This window comes from Lygodium microphyllum, chromosome 11 (genome assembly GCF_053477565.2).
Source record: "Lygodium microphyllum isolate KBCC chromosome 11, Lygodium_microphyllum_v1.1.10, whole genome shotgun sequence".
In the NCBI taxonomy this organism is placed as follows: Eukaryota; Viridiplantae; Streptophyta; class Polypodiopsida; order Schizaeales; family Lygodiaceae; genus Lygodium; species Lygodium microphyllum.
Window position 1 is genome coordinate 50,680,126 of NC_141145.1, and position 20,862 is coordinate 50,700,987.

A 20,862-nucleotide genomic window follows, 5' to 3' on the forward strand; every position below is an offset into this window, starting at 1 on the left:
CTATCCTTTCTTTTCACGAGCTTACAAGATTTTGTCCTAGTGTATGTTCCTAGGTTGAAGACGATAGCAGAAGTGTGGAAGAATCTAGCGTATTTGTACCATCAGAAGATGTTTGCCCATAGGATTTCTCTTGAGAAGCAGCCTCAAATGCTCAGTGTTGATGACTCTCCTTCCATGAAGGTTCACATCAACAAACAAGAGGACATGAGAGATGAGCTTGCATCCCTTGGGAGGACTATATCTTTGGAGGATATGGCAATGTTTCTCTTGACTCAGCTGGCATGTCTAAAGTTTGATGTGTTCTATATACCAACCTTCTTACATTGAGGATCCAAGAGACTCTTAGCTTGCCTTGCTAGTCTTGGAGCACGATGAGCGGCTCAAAGAGGTAGGAGCAAGTGGATTGAGCTCGATGAAGGCTTTTGTAGTAGGTTCAGGAGGAGGAAAGGAGGAGGAGAAGCCCAAGGCTACTAAGAAACAAAATGAAAAGAAAGAGAACATGAAGGATAATAATAAGAAGAAGTGATCCCCATGTGAAGCCCAAGGAGGGGTCTAATGATTTGAAGGCTACTCCCGCTACCACTGAGTGCATCTTCATACACGTGTTCGAGGAGGAGGATACTGCTCTTACTTCTTCCTTTGTGGAGAAGCCTTGGCTCGTGCACAGTGGGTCTTTTTCCCACATGACCTATTGACAGGATTAGCTTCAGCACATGAGTTCTAGAGGGAGATATATTTGTGAGTGTGCAACGAAAAGAGGGAAGTGAACAAGGAGAGAAGAAAACAAAGAGAGAATGCAGGAGAGAAGGAACAATGTGACTACAATGGCTGAAGGTACAAGGCTGCAACATAGCCCCGACACGAAGCTCTATGTGTTAGTGCGGGTGCTAGACGGTAGCAGGGGGATGAGCAAATGAGGAGGGTTAGTTGATCATGAAGAATCAATGATGGATAATGAGAGTGGAAGGGTAGGCCATCTATATATAGGGAAAAATTAGTAAAATCCTAAATAGGGTCAAAATCCTAAAAAAAGCCAAAAGTGCCAAAAAAAAAAGCACTAATGTGCCCTCCATCTAAAGTGTCTAAAACACATAAAATGACAGGCAAATATAATGTCAGAGCTTCTAGTGTCCTCTTTTGAATCAAGATTGAGGCTCATAGGCAGGAGATGGCCACATAAGACACAGATGACTACTAACACCCCCTGTCAAATGCCTAGATGTGGTAGAAGGCCAAAGGAGATGTAGATCTGAGGGTGGGGGGAAGAGTTCCAATGCCAATGAAGTCCGTCGATAAAGATAGCTAACCAAGGAGCAAGATCCCCTCTCCATATAAAAATCCAATCAAACGCAAGGCTACCAAAGGGCAATGGAAACACAGGGGCCTTGAACAAATCACTCTTAAAAACTCCAATCAAGGATGGGTGAGCCAAGCCTCTAACCCAACTATGAGATGATAGCGAGGAACTATTGAAGGCGCCATAAGTTGCATAGAAAGAAGAGGGACCAAGGGCCAAGCAACATGCGATGGTGGCTCGATGACGAAGAAAGAGGTTGTTGTATAAAGGAAAAACCCAAAGTAGAGTGGAAACCTTGAAGCTCACGATCTTGGGAAGTCCCCTCTAAAACAAAAAGAGCTAGGAAATCCACATCCGCATCACCAATATCTTCCCCCTTTGAAATAGATGGGAGGTATGAGGGAACCACTAGAGGAGATGGTGGGGGATGGGATGGAACCTGTGGGATAAATGGTGCACAATCGGGAACGGGTGTAGCAATAGAAAGCTGCTTGAGAGGGCTTGTATAAAGGAAGGAAAATGGAGCATAGATAGCCCTCTCTCCTGCCGTCGTGTTACAAAAGTGGCTCATGCAGAAGAATCCTCAACAAAGATGACTGGCTTGGGAAAGACAATACGGGTTCCAAGTCTAGGAAGCCCATAAACTGAGAGGGGAGAGAAGCCCAAGACAAGAATATGGAGGGCCTCAGAAACGGTGCTTGATTGACGGTTAGAATAGAGGCAAGGTGCCAACTCCACTAATAGGCATCGATATAGTTTTTTCATACGTGAATCAAACATCTCTGTACCAAAATCATACACGACTCTAATTTTTAATGAGAAAAATACTTTACTTACAAGCATCTTCAAAACAACTTTGAGATAAATCATAATAGATAACATGAAGTTTGAGACTTTGAGTCAATATAGAAGGAATTGACATCAAGCCAACGGCTTACAAGACAGTCATAGACACTGGAGGCATGCCAACTGCATAGTAGACTAAAAACTCAAAAGAAACAACCAAAAGTAAACTATAGTGAGTTGTGACTAGTCTGTAACAAAGCTATAGGCTACAGTCTATGGATACTAGACATCAATGACCAGCTAGCATCAAGTAGTCACTATCAAGTGATCTACTCATCATCTTCATGATTCTCAAGAGTACAGTCTTCTTCTTCTTCTTCTTCTTCTTCTTCTTCTTCTTCTTCTTCTTCTTCTCATCATCATCATCATCATCATCATCCTTTTCCTCCTCCTCCTTTGATGTGGACCAAGATAACTCGAGCTAGGAACATTACTAGTGCTTGCTCCTCTCTATGACAATGAGGCTACAATGTCCTCTTCCTCATCTTGTATCTACTGCAATGCAAGCAATCTATCATCATCCTTCTCCTTATTGAGCATGTCCAATGTAACCTCCATCTTTTCATAGCCCTTTTCTTTAATTTTGTTAATGAGACAAAAGTTCATATGAATGTATACAAGCTGCTCTATACGTTTTGGAAGCAACTAATTCCTTCTCTTTGTTTGAATAAGTGAAAATGTGCTCCGATTTCTCTCATAGGGAGAGACATGAGACCCTGGTGAAAGTATCCTTACAGCCAATTGCTGCAATTTGGGCGTGCATGGCCCAAATGTCTCTCACCATTTAATACCTTGATGCATTCTTTTCTCATCTCTTGCAAGTGGCTGAGAAAATGCACTTGATTTCGAATTGTACATGTCAAGCTCATCACATATATCCACATCATATTTTGTATACCTTTCTATCAATGTCATCCATCCTTCATGCACCTCCTTGTCACTATCAAGATTCTTGGCTCTCCAAATAGGATGCAAAACAGAGGTTGCAGCATGTGAAGGTGAATGCATCATATCCTATTTGTCCACACAAATCCCTTTGATCTCTTGCATTCTAGAATTAGTCACTCTTTCCAAGGAATCCATTTTCTCTATCATTCAATTAGTCATTACATACAAAATCCCCATAGTGGCCCCTTTCTATCAACAAGATGAAGGATTACAAATCTTTACAAGCATTTTAGCACGATTTCAAAAACGTGCTCCCAAAACAAACTCAACTATTTCTATTCCCTTCACTGTACATGAAGCTTTCTTTCTTGCCCAAGCATCACTAACAACCATATGACGCAAGCCATTGTAGCATCTCTCATCCAACAAGTTCACTAACATGATAAAACATGTAAGCAAAGCGCATAGTTGATGTCTTCAATGATTCTTTCCGGTTGAATTGGCGATACAATGCCAATATTGTATGCTTATACGTAACAAATGTGATAACTTTACTTGCTTTAGCCAGCACAGGGGCAATCCAAGCAAGCTTGTGAATATCTTCTAAAAGAAGATCCAAACAATGGCATGTACATCTAGTAAAAAGAGATGTTAGGCCACTCCTGCTCAATCAAATCACCAACCCTTACACAATTAGCTGCATTATCCATACATACGTGCACCACATAATGTAGCCTAATTCAAGGATCACATCTTTCAAGATGCCAAAGATGAACTTCCTAGACTTGTATTGGCCACTTGTATCAACAGCTTTTAAAAAAACTCAACCATAAATGGATGTAACCATAACATTTATAATAGGCTTGTGCCTTGCATCCATCACAAACAATGTTGTATCCATATCTCTTTCACTTCTCTCTAGTATCAAGCAACTCATAGGCAATGCATTTAGTCTCCTCCACAAGGTCCTTCGTGCATAGGATGTTATATGAAGGTGGTCTATAGCTTTGACCCACTTGCCCAATTGCCTTTAGTATGCCAAGAAAATACGGGCTCTTTGCTTTTCGAAATGGGATATTCTCTGCATAAAAGAACTGACGAATAGCAATGTTTGCATATGCCTCTGCCTTTGATACGAAGTCCTGGATTTTTTGGCTCTTGATAAAGTCATATAAACAATTACATATCATACAAGTGTTGCACAATTTTCTTGTGAAGCAAACTTTCTCAGTTTGCAGTAAGCTCACAATAACCCTTGCAGCGCAAAAGAGAGGATCTTCAGATGGATGGAAAAACAATGGCTACAATTGATGAAAAGGAGGTCCTTTGGCGAGTGAATTATGAGGAATTTGTGAGGAGGCTAAGACATAAGGTAAGTTACCTTCAATATGGTCTTGTACATGCATGTTCTTGTGTTTTGTTACTTTATTACTGGATTTTTACCTGTGCTCACACATGGTGCATACTGCTTCTCTTCACTTGCAGGCATGTGTATCTCATGCAAGAACAAGGGTGGATATTGGGGCAGGATCTATTCTGCAAGCCATGTTAGAAGCAACAAAAAATTTGGAGACAAACGCCAAACAACGTATTTCAGGTGACATTGTATCACTGAGCATGGGTTTTTCATGGCTTTGAGGAACATGTGATGATGATATGCATTTTATATTTTTGCAGATACTAATGTTTGTGATTTATAGATCATGTTCATTTATCAGGCATGGCATACAGTTTACAGACTACATGCATAGGCATGTACACTTGTATATGACACTATAGATTCATGCTCATTTTCCACTGCTTGTACAAGTCCCCTTCAATTCCTTTGAGTTGCAATGTGGCCATATTTTCGAGGCAGAGGGTTTAACACTGAAATGATGATGATGGTGAACCTCTTTTTTCCCAATGACGACAGTGAATTTCTTGGGCCATCACCATAGTCCATGATAATAGGGGGCTTTCAATAGTTCTTAAAAGTTATACACAGAGCTTCCTAGTTTGCTGACATTGATATTGATGCTTTCACATGGGCACATTTTGCCGAGCTGTTGGTGTGCATTTGGTTTGGCTAGCTTTTTTGGGGCATGTCCCTTCCAATTATAACCCATGAATGCTTGTCTAGACCCCCCTACTTGTAACACTGGGCTAGGATCCATCCTGCACACGACACAACATAAGCCATACAATCAAATAAACAAGCACAAGGAGATGGACATCATGCTCACCTCCAACCATGGAACCAACATGAGCTTACTCTTAAGCCTAGGAACTAATAGCAAATGGACTGAACCTGTACCACAAGAGCTAACTTCCCAAACCACCAGCTCACACCATAAGGGTTTGTGGATGGAGCCACCTAGGGTCTCAAGTACAAGAGAGTGTCTTATGATAATGTGTGCAAATGCGCCCCTAGGTTCCTTTAATAGAACCTAGCTGCCTAGACCCTATATTGCCTTGAGCATGCACATTACAAAATCCTTTAGTTAACCCTGCTCTGCCCCGAGTATGTCCACATTGTAAGACTATCATGACTTTTAGAATGCATTCATACCTAGTGACCTTTATTGGCTAATGCGGTGGGTGCCCATCCATGCTCTCCAAGGATGTAACACTTCCCCCCCCATGCATAAGTGCTATCCTCAGCACTATCCTCAGGGATAGTGAAAAATGGTGACTCTTAAGCAAGCATGCTGACTCTCATGTATCCTTTGACTTCAGGCAGTTCTTCTACTGGACAACAATATGGGATAAACAATCCAATAGATTTGTTTAGTCATTGAACTGTACAAGATGTATCGTCCAAGTACAAGAATTCTTTAGTCGGGACAATCAATTCACCCTGCCCCAAGCGTTTTGCCAAATGCCTTACATGCTACACCAAGGAATGTGGATATCCTAGACGAAAATCGAAGTGGAAAGATACTCCAACTAATCTTCTTGATAATTAAGACTTACTTACAATGCATTGACGATAGTTTATCATAGATATCAATGTTCCTCAAGTTGGAGGCATACAAATGTCTGTTGGATACATCACATGGATTACGATGAACTAGCGATCATTGAATTTTGCAATATATTGCATAGAAGTTGACTAGAGACTGTAGACTAGCAATGATCAACATTTCCAACATATGAATCCTTGGACTATTGGTGGTTGTGGCTCATAAAATTAGATGATCGAGTTGGAGAATAGGATGTTCCTTATCAGATTGCGATTTGGAGACACAGCTGAACACATCTACTCCAAGGTGTGATCAATCATTTCAGTCCATCTGTCAGTCTCAAGATACTCCAAGGACAACAAAGAGAAAGGAAACTTTGAGTATGCAAGTCCATTTGCTGAAACAAACAAGAAGCTTAAAAGGATGTTCATTAACGATTTCATGGGGATGATAAAATAACAAGTGGATCTCCAACTACTGAGAGACTGGTTTCTAAAAACAATAGCAGATTGACCATTGCTGCTAATTCATGTGGGCAACTTATTAGTTCCTAGGTCTAACAATCAAATAAGCCAATTCAAGGCTTTACATGGACTATCTTACAAGAATGACGACAAGCTATCTTGGCGAGGACACGAATTATATCATGGCCATGGTTATATGGGGCAATCCTCTTACAACACTTCCAAGGATCAGGGTTTCTATGCATGTATGGTACGTTTTGTATGGTACTGTACCATACATTTGTTTCTTATGGTATTGTACGGTTTGCGTGCATTCGAATTGTACCCCATTGGTGCACTTTTTTGAAATTTTGCCCCTTTTTTTGGGCTGTTACATATTCAAAATTCTCTTCTTTCACACTCCCTTTTTCATAGTTCTTCCTCTTCTCTTCTCCCTCACCTCAACCCTTACAAAAGGGCAGCTCCCTCCCCCCATCCCACCATACAAATCAGCCTCCATCTTCATCAATCTCCCTCACTTGAGCTCAACTCTCAAGCCCCTGTCTTCTTCAATCACCCTACTCTCCTTGTCCCTCTCTCTCCCTCTCCCTCTCTCTCGCCTTCTCTTCCTCCTATCCCTATCTCTATCCCTCTCCCTCTCCCTTTCTCACCTTCTCTTCCTCTCCTCTCCCTCCCCTTCTCCCTCTCCGTTTCCGTCTTTCTCTCTCTCACTTTAAAGGTTCATTCATAGATATTACACCCTCTCTTTTTCCCCAATCGCTCTTCCTTTCCCTCTCCTCCTTTCTCTTCATTTTTCTCCACAATGCCTAGGCCTTTTCATGATCTATCTTTAAGTTGCATATTTTATATGTGTAGGCTGATTTTATATGTATTTTTTTTCATGAACGTACGAAACAACATATTTTGTTCTTAAAAATTTTGTGTATGTTCCATACCATACATATTCGTGTACCGAATGTATCATACTAAACGTACAAAACCACCCTGCCAAGGATGTAAGACACCAATAGAAATTTGCAAGGGATGAGAAGCCCAACCAATTAGTACCCTTCAACTTATGTTCATACACAAGCATGCAGGCTATGGCCAATAGTCAAGTGCTGAGTGCTATCATGAAGAAATAAAATCTAAGGAAGACTAGGCTTTTGTGAAGATCATTGTTGTAAGATACATACACAAATTGTATCTTTAAAGTCTAGAAGAATATTAAGACCAGGTCTTTCATTTGGTGAAGGCTGTTTGCTAGTAATTGTCAACAACCTAGGATTACAATGATTGCCAATTTCTTTGGGCAAACAATAGAACTTTTCCATAGAGAGTGAATGGCTTCCAGCTCTGGATGGTATAACTACTAGAGGGGACGAGTGACCATCAAAATAGAATCATGAAATCTACAAGTGCTATTCAAAAATAGTAAAACTTAGATGCACACATGGATTTCATTCTAGGGAAAAATTGTCTTATAAATCTTATACGTTTAAACTCTCCTAGTACACTTTGTGTTGTGTGCTCTCAAGCATCTTCTCTAGCTTTGTGTGTGCATGCTTGTAACCCAAAATACAACATTTGGTGTAAGAGTGGGCGTCGATCTTTGGGGTGAAGTTGTGAACACTATCCGCTTGATCCCCTTTGATTGCGTGAAGATTTGATGAGCACTCATAAGTTGACTAATATTGAATGGGAGCCCTTTGGGCAGGATGTTGTCAGATTTTTCTTACTATTCATTTCGGGCTCCATTTGCACTACTACGAGTATTTTGCAAACTATTTTGCCCTTTTGTTTATATTTCTCGACAATGTTCACTTGTGTAGGTAAGGCCTTTTACAGTTTACTTTGTGTTGTGTATATATATATATATATATATATATATATATATATATATATATATATATATTGTGTGTGTGTGTGTGTGCAACAGAAATAGTTGCTATTGAGGATGTTGTAGGTTCTAGTTGTTCTATTGGAATTAATGCTAGAGCCCTACCACTTATTGTAGAGCGAATTTATTGGTATTGCAGAGATATGGAGATTCATGCCTTGATTGTATTATTTGTTACACGTACCATGAGCTCATACATTTGCTTATGCAAGACAACTCAAGCGGCTTGTATAAGCTTGCACGCTTATATCAAGGAAGAAATGATGCTTGTGTTGCCTACCTGTATATGCAATTAGAGAGTGAACTCATGGATAATGGTGACTCTATGGATAACTTTTTGACAAGGATCAAAAATCTTAGGGAGTAATTAATTATTGCATATGAGATTTTTCCACACTTTGTAGAGTCTATCCTCAATGGTCTTCATGATTCTTATCAAATCTCTATGTCTAGTTTTCGTTTGATGATGAAAGGTAATCCCAATGCTTGTCTTTTGAGGAGTTGGTTTCTCTTTTGCTGCAGGAAATCCAAGCTTAAAAAAATAGATCCATTATGTGTTGTATAGATTAAGCTTTGGTTTGCAAAAAAAAGCATAGTGTACGATCATGAATGAAACACAATGAAAAAGATACTAATGTAGAAAGAAAAATCAAAGAATTGATATGAACTAAATGAATGAGGAGTGCTGATAAAGAATAAATGAATGAATGAATATATGTACACAATGCAATCCAACAGCCAACAGCTCTCCATGCAAGCAACCATTGTGTTCAGGCAGAAGACAATGAGGATTTAGTAGACTAGAGCTGAGGGTGATGAAACATTAGCAGTTGTGGGCTGGTCAATGCAATAGACTCATGTAGAAGGTTTGAACGACAGGTAAACCCAGCAATGTACAACCTTGCCATAGTCTTCAGATGATGAATGATGATGTTTGAATGAAAGACAATAGTATGATGACCTCTAGGTTCTATACAACAATAGAGCAGCCAACTAGAACAAAACATAACTGTCTAGATTTCCTCTGGTGATAAGTAGTAGCAAGGTGACGTGCTCGGAGAAAATACAATTGTTTTGAGGTCATAAAGATCACAGTGGCAGCTGGATACTAAGTGGCCAGGGGTTAGAGCAGTTGCGAAGGGTTGATGCTGGGGATGAAATGCAGCAGTGTGATGACCTTGAGATGTTGTACAGGTGGCAGCTGGATATTGACTGGCAAAGTGTTGGAGTAATTGTAAAGGGCTTGAAGGCAACGTGATATTGGAACTGAATGCATATGATGACAACACCAAATAATTGGGGCAATAGTAGCAAATGGTCAATAGCTGGAGTGATAGGCAGACACGATGGCTAGGGAAAGTGACCGAGATATAAGTAACATAGCTCACTCTCTCTTTATGATATAGAATCAACCAAAAGTGTGTGGGTTTGCTTATGGGATACTGAAGCACACTAAGTGCATTTGAGTTATGGGGTTGTGAATGAGCTAATGAAGGTTTAATGTGCAATGCATATTTTTGAGCTTAGCATCTTCTTTCAAGCCCAAAACAAGCAAAGCAAGACTAATAAGGATGATAAGAAAAATGAGAGTAAAGTTTTGTAGTTACTTTAAGATAAGAGATTATGCCATTAAGGATTGTCCTAAATTGACTACGAAAGAGACTAAGAAGTAAGAGGCTAAGATGGCTATTGTAGATGGCTCTCCTTCAAATTGAGGATAAGCAATTCTTGTGTAAGATAAAGAATTGGTATCTAGTGTGTAATGTTGTTATGACCTTTCAACATGATTCTTATATATCTATTGTGGATTTAGATGTATAATACTTTGATAGGGGTGATACTAAGTATATTACTTTTTAGGGCAGTTTCTCCACTTCTCTTATGTCTGCCCCTAAGGATAGATTTTTTACATGCGCCTATGATTCTTAGCTTGTTAAAGGAGTTTGTAAAATTGTGACTATTTTATTGTTAATGGTAGTACTTTAACACTTTTAGATGCTTTGCATATGCTAGAGATAAAAAAGAGATTACTATCAATTTGTGCACTTGTTGAGATTGGCTTGATTGTCAAATTTATAGATGTTAGATTTACTATTTATGATATCTCATTTGGCTATACAATTGTTACATTTGGTTCACTATATCATGGGTTGTACAAGTTGAGCAATAATGGGAAATGTATATAAAACATGGCATCATGCAGTTATAGATTCTTGGACTCTCTTAGAAGCAAAACTTTGGCATGCACATTTTGATCATATGCTAGTTTGCTACACCTCTAGGAATTTTACACGGTCTCTCTATTGGCTACTACTCTTGATGCACTTATAAAATACATTTGTTAGGGCCACATATTGGGTAAAATTAAAACATAGTTCTTTGGCTAATACCTATATTTTGTGACTTTTATTAATAATTACTCTAGGCATGCATGGTTGTATCCTTTGAAAGCCAACTCCGAAGTATTAAGACTTTGTATATATGAGTGGAGGTTTACTAGGATCTAAAGTGGACACTCTTTATTTGGGGAAATATATATCCAAACAGTCTAATACATTTCTAGCTGAGATGGGATAAAATACCTCTACAATATGCCACATGCAAGGAGATGACAGGATAAATGAGCAAAAGTCTAACTTCACCAACATAGATTTTGCTTGAGTCTATTATTTGTAACTTATATACTAACGCACTTTCCATCAAAGCACTATGGTTTGTCACTTAATATGAGGCTTGGTAGTGTTTTTGGTTGGTTGGCAAATTAGATGAGAAGGTTGTGAAATGCATCTTATTGTTTACTATTCTAAAAGCAAAGGTTATAGATTATATCATCTACAAGCTAATTGTATTTTGATCAGTCATGATATTTTCTTTATGAGAGCTGTTGTGTAGCCTTTACCTTCATGTACCTAAGGGAGAGATGTATGATCATAGGATATACATGATATTTTGTTGCCTCTCTTCACCACCTTATGGCCTCTTTCAATTCTCTAGAGAGTATAGTTCCCAATCTTAGAAATAGTCTTTATAATGGAAATATCTTGCAAGTCAATGGCATTGGCTACATCTCATAGTTTGGGATGTAATCTATGATATTGTTTTTGAGTCCATTGGGCTTGTGAGCAATCAGGAGTGGGATCCAGCTCCAATGGTGACGAATGATAAGAAAAGAATAGCTCCCTTGAAAATTCTCATATCTATGTGCTGGACCTTTGTATGTGGCTCAAGCCCTCGAAGTTGGTAGTATAGTCTTTGTTGTGCAATGAAAGACCATCTTGAGGGCTCACCTCTACACCTCTTGAGCTTTTGGACAATCTCATAAGTGGTTTCTCTGAGTCTTCTTTAATTCTCCATGTCTTGCAAGTGTAGTTGGGCCTTTGCCATAACCAAGCCATGTATCAACTGCCAAATTCCTATAACCTACTAGCCATAGGTGGAAGATTCTTCCTAGGCTTGAAGCTAGCTATCAGGTATTGCACTTTCACAATGGAGGAGAATGAAGCTATCAAGTGTTGCACTTTCAAAATGGAGGAGAATGATAGCTTTCACAATGGAGGAGAATGAAGCTATCAAGTGTTGCACCTTCACAATGGAGGAGAATGATAGCTGGGTTCAAGCCTAGGAAGAATCTTCCACCTATGGCTAGTAGGTTATAGGAATTTGGCAGTTGATACATGGCTTGGTTATGGCAAAGGCCTAGTTATTTCTCAAGCTATGATGTAGTTAGGTTATGCTTGTTAAGCGAATAAAGATGCATTACACATTAAATGTAGGCATTAAAACAGCCCCAAAACTCCAATGTTACCAAAGTTTCAATGAGCAAACACCCAAACTTTGGGAGGATCCACATGTATAAATAGGAGGCTCTCTCCATATCCCCCATCTGCAGGTCTTCAGCCATCAACTTTCCTTTCACTGGCTGTCTTGCATTCTGCCACATCATCACCAGCCCTTGATGCGGGTTCAACATTGCTTTGCCTACTGCCTCTAGCTGTTAGTGACCTGATTTGGAGTCATCAGACAACTGCATTTACTGTTTGTGGAGCCTGCCCTGCTGTCTAGGCTCCTTTAGAGTATCGCTCAACTTCCATTTTTAGCAATGCTAAGGCTAGTTGTTACATTAATGAATGTAACGTATGGGGAAATAGCACGAGAGATGACCATCCGGGAGCCTTGGGCACCCATACGGGGTTCGGGGGGGCTTAGGAAGTAAGTGGGAACGAGGCCTAAGGTAAGTGAGTTATAAATTAGTATAACTCATGAGAAACTGACGGTTGGCGAGATTCGACATGCGCTTCTTCCTGCATCTTCCTTAGCATGGCTGGGAGGTGAATCGACAAGCTCTTGTGCTTGCCTACACTGGGCGACTGCAAAAATAGAGTTCCACTACACTGGTATTAGAGTTGTTCGACGCCTGTTAGACGCGAGAAGAGTAGGAAACTGCTAGTCGATTTTGTCTAGGCTTCAATTGGCTTTCCGTGGAAGCTTCCTACAGTCTTGGACATCGCATCGGTCAGCAAGTCGACACTCCCTCAGGCAATTTCAGCAAGTCGACACTCCCTCAGTTCATGGACCAACCCTGCTCGACAATTTGCCCGCAATCCTCCTGATTGTCGCTACAGTCATCCAGTTTGCGCGCTGGGCTGCAACTTCGCCTGCAGCTCCCAGCCACGTAGTTGCTTGATGTCCATGGGGCACTTGACTTGACAAGCAGCCCATCAGCAAACGTCATCTTCCAACCTAGCCGTGCGCCATATTGCCGTTGATTCCCACGTGCTTGTCCCCTCCTGTAGACGCAATACAGGGAAGTCCCTCACCTTTGTCTGCAAATTTCTTACATTTTCTTTCTAATTCCAGTGTATAGATGGAGGGGAAAGAGAGAGAGGGGGCAACGGAAGGCTCTAATTCTGGGGACCACCCTATGGTGGATCCCCATGAAACTGAAATGCAAGAAGAACACTGGGAAGAATTTTTTGCTACACGAGAGCAATTTGATGATTTAACTGCTCGTGTGCAAGCACAAGGGGTTCAAATGGAGTTGCTAACTCAAGCACTCACCAAAATAAAATCCCAATTAGCCTTATTGTTAGAAAGGGGCGAAAGGGATAAAGATAAAGCAGAGGCCTCAGATATTCCATCTTCATCGAAGGATGTAGATGTGACTATGCGAGACCCAAGGGAACCCCACCAAAAGCTGAGAGATAGCCTAGTGTTAAAAGACATGAAATCCCCTCAGTTTCATGGGGAGGAAAAAGATAGAAACAAAGACACTATCTTTAACTTCCTCCAAAAACGGGAGGATTTGCACAAATTAAAGAATACTCTGCCACATCTTCAAGCGCGCTGGAGGCTAGTTTAACCTTGGGGTCAAAGGCATATAAATGGTGGAGAACTTTAAAGGAGGCAAATAAAATACCTGAAACTTGGGCTCAATTTGAATCGGTCTTTCTGAAAGAACTCCTTTTTGAGAATGAAATGGAAAGAAATTGGGAAAATTGGGATTTTGTCGGACAAAAGGGAAAACCTTTGCTGACATATCTCGAGGAGTATCGTGAGATAATCCTCAAATTGGAAGGAATAGATGAATTTCAAAAGACAAGAGGATTTATAAGGGGACTTGATAAGGCTTGTAAAAAGGAAGTGAAAAGGAGTTCACCTAAGATGCTTGAAGAGGCAATTAAATTTGCATTAATCAATGAAGATAATACGCGTCCAGGTGCACTCACTAGTCCCATCGACACAGAGCCCAAGACTAAGGAATTTGAGGCCTCAAAATTTGCCGGCAAATCCAAAAGGAAAATGCCATTCCTTAAGGGTAAGAAACAACCCTTTGAAAAGAGACAATATGTACGGCCGAAGCTAAGTCAAGATGACTTTGATAAGGCAAAAAAAGAAAGGCTATGTTTCAATGGCCTATCCCCTAACCATGCTGCTTGGAATCGCCCTCAAAGAAAGAAGGGGGAAGATAAAGGAAAGGATAAGGACAAGGGTAAGGGAAAAGAGAAACAAATTCATGTAGTGCAGACCTCGGAATTAAAGGGGCATGAAAAGTATAAATCTTTAGAGGTCTTGCACAAGGATGTACAACACAGGTGTTGTATGTCAACTTCCATGTGGCAACCTACCTTCGGGCCACATGATTTACTTAGAGTGCATGGATCGATATGTGGGAAGAGTATTAGAGTCATGATTGATGACTCCGCCACCCACAATTTCATAAGTTATACACTTGTTAAAAAGTTTAAACTTCCCCAACAAAAGAGTAAGCATCAATATCTTGTTCGTATGATGCGAGGTCAGGATAACAAAATATGGGATACAATGGTATTCAATTGGGAAATCGAGATCCAAGGATATAAAGATAAGCTCAATTTCCAAATTATGAATATGGAAAGGGCTGATATCACTCTAGGAAGGGAGTGGCTATGGGGATTAGAACCATCCTTAAAGCTTAGTTATCATCATAGTACATTGGAATTTGAAAGGGATGGTAAGACTTTTGTGATTCAAGGTGAACATGAAGTATCTGGTAACCCTTTGATGTGTTCCCTTGAAGTACAGAAGTTGATGAAGAAGGAAGCTTGTGAGGTATATATGTTATAGTCCCTCCCTGTACAAGACACTCTTACTTCTTGTAATATAAAGCAGCAATTTTCTTATGCTTGTGAGTTGAATGTAAATAATGAATTAAGTGGTTTGTTAGATGAATTTAAAGATGCGTTTCTATCTAACTTACCTAGTGGCCTTCCACCAGATAGGGGTGATGTAGATCACCCAATCGACATAGATAGGGATACACGCCCTGTCTCTAAACCACCTTACAGGCTAAGTGAAACACATCACCAAGAAATCGAAAGACAAATCAAGTATTACCTTGATAAGGGGTTTATACAACCTAGCAATTCAGCTTGGGCTTCACTAATTTTATTGGTGAAGAAAAAAAGGCTCTATGCGACTTTGTGTTGATTATAGAGCACTTAATAAGATAATAGTGAAGAATAAATTTCCTATGCCCAGGATGAAAGATCTTTTTGATCAATTACAAGGGGCAAAATTCTTCACAAAGATTGACTTAAGATCATGCTATCACCAAGTAAGAATTAAGACCCAAGATGTTTCTAAGACGGCATTTCGTACTAGATATGGGCATTATGACTTTTTGGTGATGCCTTTTGGCCTCACAAATGCACCAGCTACATTTATGAAGTTGATGAATAGTGTGTTACGGCCCTATCTGGGATGCTTTGTAGTAGTCTTCTTGGATGATATCTTGATCTTTAGTAAATCAAGAGATGAACATTTGGAACACTTACGGTTAGTATTCCAATTGTTAAGAACCCATTCTCTTTATGGGAAGAAAACTAAATGTGAATTCTTCACACAAGACGTCAAATATTTGGGGCATATTATCTTGAAAGAGGGAATCAAGATGGATCCAAAAAAAGTAAGGGCAATTATTGAATGGCCATCTCCAAGGAAGTTGAAAGAGCTGCAGATCTTCCTAGGTTTATCTGGATTTTATTGTAGATTCATTCAAGATTATGCCAAGATAGCTATTCCAATGACGGACCAACTTAAAGGGAAAGGAAAGAGCTTTAATCGGGAAACAGACCAAAATGAAAGAAGGTAGCTATGCTACAACTCTAGTACTATTAATTGTGGATCCCAATAAACCATTCATGGTTGAAGCTGATGCCAGTGATAGGGCAATTGGCGCGGTTTTATTACAAGAGGGTCGATTTGGTTGCTTTTGAAAGCGAGAAATTAGATTGTGCGAAAAGGAATTATTCCGTTTATGAGAGGGAGCTATATGCAATAGTACATGCAATGAAGAAATGGAGACACTATCTGTATGGTGCCAAACTTTTAATCTTGTCGGATCATGAAAGCATTAAATGGCTTAATGACCAACCGGATCTACAAGAGCATAAAGCCAGATGGGCCGAACTCCTCCAAGAGTTCGACCATGAGATAAGATATAGAAAAAGAAAGTACAATATAGTGGCTGATGCGCTCAGCAGAATGCCCATCATAAATGAATTGAGTTTTACTCAATTCTCTTCCGAATTGCTTCAATCCTTTAAAGGGAAATGCCAGGTTGATCCGGCATATTCCAACATATGGGAGGTAATTTTTAATGGGGATCCAAATGGAAGGGCCTCCACTAAGGAAGGAATATCTGAGGATGTTCAACAAGGAAATGGAGCATCAGGGGTTGCTCAAATGGGATTCAAGTGGAAGAATTTTACCATTGATAATGGTTATTTACTCTACAAGGGTAGGATATATGTCCCGAAAGATGAAGAAATAAGGCACGGGATACTCTTTGAGTGTCATGATACCCCTAGTGCGGGACATCCAGGAGTTAATAAGACTTATAGTCTTATTAAAAGGCAGTTCTATTGGCCTGGAATGAATAAGGATGTCCTTGACTATGTGGTCAAACGTAATAAGTGCCAGGTTAATAAAGCTGAAAGATTGAAAATGGGAGGACTTGTCCACCATTAGAGATTCCTTCGGGAAAATAGGAGAGTTTCTCCATGGACTTTATTGTCGGGGTACCCAGGACACTGAGGGGGCATGGCTTTGTGTGGGTGATTGTGGATAGGCTAACCAAAATGGCTAGGTTTATTCCAACTTCAACTAATGTTAAAACACAAGAATTGGCTAGATTGTTCATAGAGAACATATACCGATGTATGGCCTTCCGGCAAATATAGTTTCTGATCGAGATAGAAAATTTGATAGTCAATTTTGGCGTGCTGTATTTAGGAAGTTGGATACTAAACTTAGCATGAGCACGGTGGAGCACCCGCAAACTGATGGGCAAACTGAAAGGGTTAACCAAATCCTTGAAGATATGTTGAGAGTATATGTAAGTAAAAAGAAAACTAATTGGGAAGAGTATTTACCGATAGAAGAGTTTGTATATAATAGTGCCAAACACTCTTCTACTGGATATAGTCCATTTATGCTAATGTATGGGTTTCAGCCTAGAGCTCCTCATGCAGTAGGACTGCATAAGGAAAAGGTTCAGGCAGCAAAAGATTTTTCGGAGGATATGAATAGTATGTTAAAATTTGCTCAAGAAAATATTAAGAAAGCTCAAGATCGAGCTAGAGCTTATGTAGATCATCACTGAAGAGACATCTCCTTTGAGGAAGGGGAATTGGTCTATCTTAAAGTGCTTGGACAAATTAAAACCATGAAAATGGGATGATGTCCAAAGCTTTCACCTAGGTATTGTGATACTTTCACAATACTTAAGAGGGTGGGGAAACAAGCTTACAAGCTCCAACTACCTGCTGATAGTAAAACACATCCAGTTTTCCATGTAAGCAAGCTAAAAAAGAAGCTGGGTGATATGGATAATCTTGTCTTAAATGATAAGATTGAGGAGCTATTCAGTGACCAATCTATTCCATATGAACTAGAAATAACTTTAAATGTTTATAATAGATAAACAAGGCATACTATTTATCAAGAATGTCTAGTAAAATGGAGAGATTGTTAAGAAGAAAGCTCAACATGGGAGCAAGTAAGCACTTTAAGAAAAAGGTTTCCCAATTTACCGTTAGGCCTTCCAAGTATCGTTTTTGAGTAGTCACGCTCAATCGTCACGTCACGCTGCTGTCCCCCTGCCCCGACTATGCGCCATCCGACTGGTCGCCCGTCCGATCGCGTTGTCCGACTGTTTCGCCCACTGTCCGACTGCTCGCGCCATCCGACTGATCGTGGCCGCTATTCAACTGTTTTGCCCGTTGTGCGACTGATCATTGCCATCCGAGCACTGTCCGTGCCTCTCAGTTCTGTTCACGCGCCCTCGCTGCAACGCTGTGTAACGGCCGCCTGTCTGCCGTTTCCCCCTTCTGCCTGGCTGTCCTCCTGGTTGGCCGGTTTGCCCCGCCCCGAGTGCCGCCTTGGCGGGAGGCCTGGCCCGCGATAAGGTTGTAACACCACCGCCATTGAAAACAGAAACCCCCCACCCCGACTGCCGCCTTGACGGGAGGCCTGGCCCACGATCAGGTTGTAACACCACCGCCATTGAAAATAGAAACCCCCCCCCCCCCCGGCCCCTGTAGCAACTCCCCATTCAGTAGCACAGTAACGCGATAGGTAGGTTCTCCTAGAAGGGACAGGCAATGGAAACCTTTGGTCACACGCCGGCGTACTCACCGAGTGCCGTGCCCCCCCCCCAGTCGAACACCTTGCGCGTAGTCCTCTCTGAGGAGCAGCTCTTAGCCGTCCGAGCTAAGGAGCTGGAGCTAATGGAAACAACAATTTATGGTCAGGTAGTAGGACATTCCCCAGCTAGGGCCTAGGTCTGGGACTGGCTCCACTCCACACTGAGCATCGGCACGGCGCAGATCATGGAGGCGGTCCTGTTGGACCAAGGGATCTTCATGGTCCGCCTTTGTTCAGTAGACGTAGCTCACGAGCTACTCGCCAGCTCACCATATGCATCCATGAAGGGGGTTATATACATGGTCCCTTGGTACAGTGGCTTCACTGTGGAGGCGTTTGCACTCCACAACAAGTTTCTTCGGCACCCGGTCACCCTCCTCTTCCCCGGCCTGGCGATTGAGTACCGCCAGTTGGTGGAAGACTTTGGGAGGCTCTTCGGCACTGTCCTTCCCGTGTCTTTCGCAGATGCAGTGACAACGGCAGGGGTCCCAAAGATACGGGTGGCAGTGAAGGAGGTCAAGAATATCCCACAGTTCCTAGAGATTGATGCAGGCGGGCATTCCTTTAGGCAGTAGGTCATTGTGACTGGGCAACCAAGGCAGTGCTTGCGCTACCACGACTTTGGGCATCAGGCAGCAGTTTGTACACAATTTGGAGCCAAGGCGGCTCTGCCCACAGGTCCGCAGGTGGATGCTGACGGTTTCACAAGGGTCTAGAGACGACAGACAGGGAGAGAGCAATGGGGGGCACAGCTAGCCCCTCAGGCCCAGCCTCGTCAGCAGGGTGATGGCGGACGAGCGCCCCCCTTTCGACAGAGCACCCCACAACCTCGCCTTGTCCGCCCCACCCGACAGGACCGATCCCTTCCATTTTCTCCACATGAGCCACAGACTGCCTCACCGGAGCCCCCACAGGCCCCTCACCCACACCACCCCAAACAAACCACCCCCCCCCCCCCCCCCCCCCCTCCCCCCAACATCCCATCGGCCCCCTCTCTCCACTGATCTTGGTCCACAGCCCCCCCTTGCCAGGGCTACCACCCCCTCCCCACACCCACCATGCATCTCTAGCCATCCCACCATAGCGCGATCCACTCCACCCCCATCACCCCCCCTACGGAGCACTCCCCTTGATCCGCACCCAGGTCAGGTGAGCCCCCCCAGACCCACTCCCCCTCCTCCCACAGGAGGTGAGGAGCCACACACACCTACCTCCTCCGCACATCAGCAGCCCCCCCCGTCCACACAGCCACCAGCTCATCTGCCCCTGCTACCCGCCATACTTTCCTGAGACAGGCACAGCTGCTGCCACAAGAGTTTTTTCGTAGTGGCCCATGGTCTTACCTGCGAGTTGCGGAGCGCGGAGAGTTCCCACTACCTCTAGAGGTGGGGATCTTCGTGGTTCGTAAGTCAAGGAGGGGCAAGGTCCACCTGCTAGCACCACCGGATGGACCAAACTACGCTTTCTTTTTTCAGTCATCCTTCTTAGAGGAGTGGACGACTATACAGATTGAGGAGGAATTGAAGAGTCAGGTGGCAGATCACATCTCCCAGTGGATGGGAGATGAAGGACTAGCACTGTTCGCACAACAGTGGCCAGGTTGCATGATGGACATTAACTGGTGGGCTGGCGCCGACGTCCCGCATTTGAGCATTATCTTTCAAGCCCCCCCCACAATGGGGAGCGTCGAGGGACGTGATCAAGTGGCCCCTGGCACAGGCGGCCTGCTTCTACCAGTGTGCAGAGTCGCGGTTTTCAGCATGGCTGATAGATGCATTGATAGTACCTCCTGGAGCATCTATTACCTCTATGGTTCGGCCGAGGGCTACCATGGGGGACTGGAGCTCACCATCCAGACCGGTGGCAAAACGTACCTGCATGCTTCGCAGTCTCTCTTCCTCATTTGCAGCTTCCACACGGAACAAATGCCTGTTCGGTCAGTCACAGGTTTCCCCATGAGCCTACACCTTGCATCCTGGAATGTGAATAGTCTCCACTACAGTGGGGCACGTGGCTCGAGGAAGCTGATTGTCTGGCAGGAGTTGTAGCCTGCCCTCACCGGACGGATAGACATCTTGCTACTGCAGGAGCACAAGCTCACCCTCACCCAGGCTCAGCGGGTTGGGAAGGTATTGCCGGGCAGCTCGCATACTTATTGGGAGCAAGCCATAGGGGCCCACGGCAGGAGCGGAGGCGTATGCACCTCTATTGGTCCGAGTCTCACCACCTGTGTACGAGACCACGGGACGATAGTGGCAGGAAGGGCTCTATGGATCAGACTCTGCTGACGACCAGTTGACATCATCCTCATGTGATTACACCCCAGAGACTGTTGCATTTTGGTTTCCAGCTTGTTGT

General features: G+C 42.5%; 1 protein-coding gene and 1 pseudogene across 2 annotated transcripts in view; one reads left to right on the forward strand and one right to left on the reverse strand.

Moving 5' to 3' along the window:
• LOC148028803 (RNA polymerase III subunit RPC82 family protein) overlaps positions 1-20,862 on the forward strand; it is a 165,607-nt gene that overhangs the window by 118,708 nt on the left and 26,037 nt on the right. For both annotated transcript variants that reach the window (XM_087687594.1, XM_087687593.1), the window contains exons 7-8: positions 4,293-4,403; positions 4,517-4,628. In XM_087687594.1, coding sequence (XP_087543720.1) covers positions 4,293-4,403; positions 4,517-4,628 — 223 coding nt within the window. The remainder of the gene's footprint in view (positions 1-4,292; positions 4,404-4,516; positions 4,629-20,862) is intronic.
• LOC148028804 (uncharacterized) lies at positions 2,413-4,221 on the reverse strand (annotated as a pseudogene).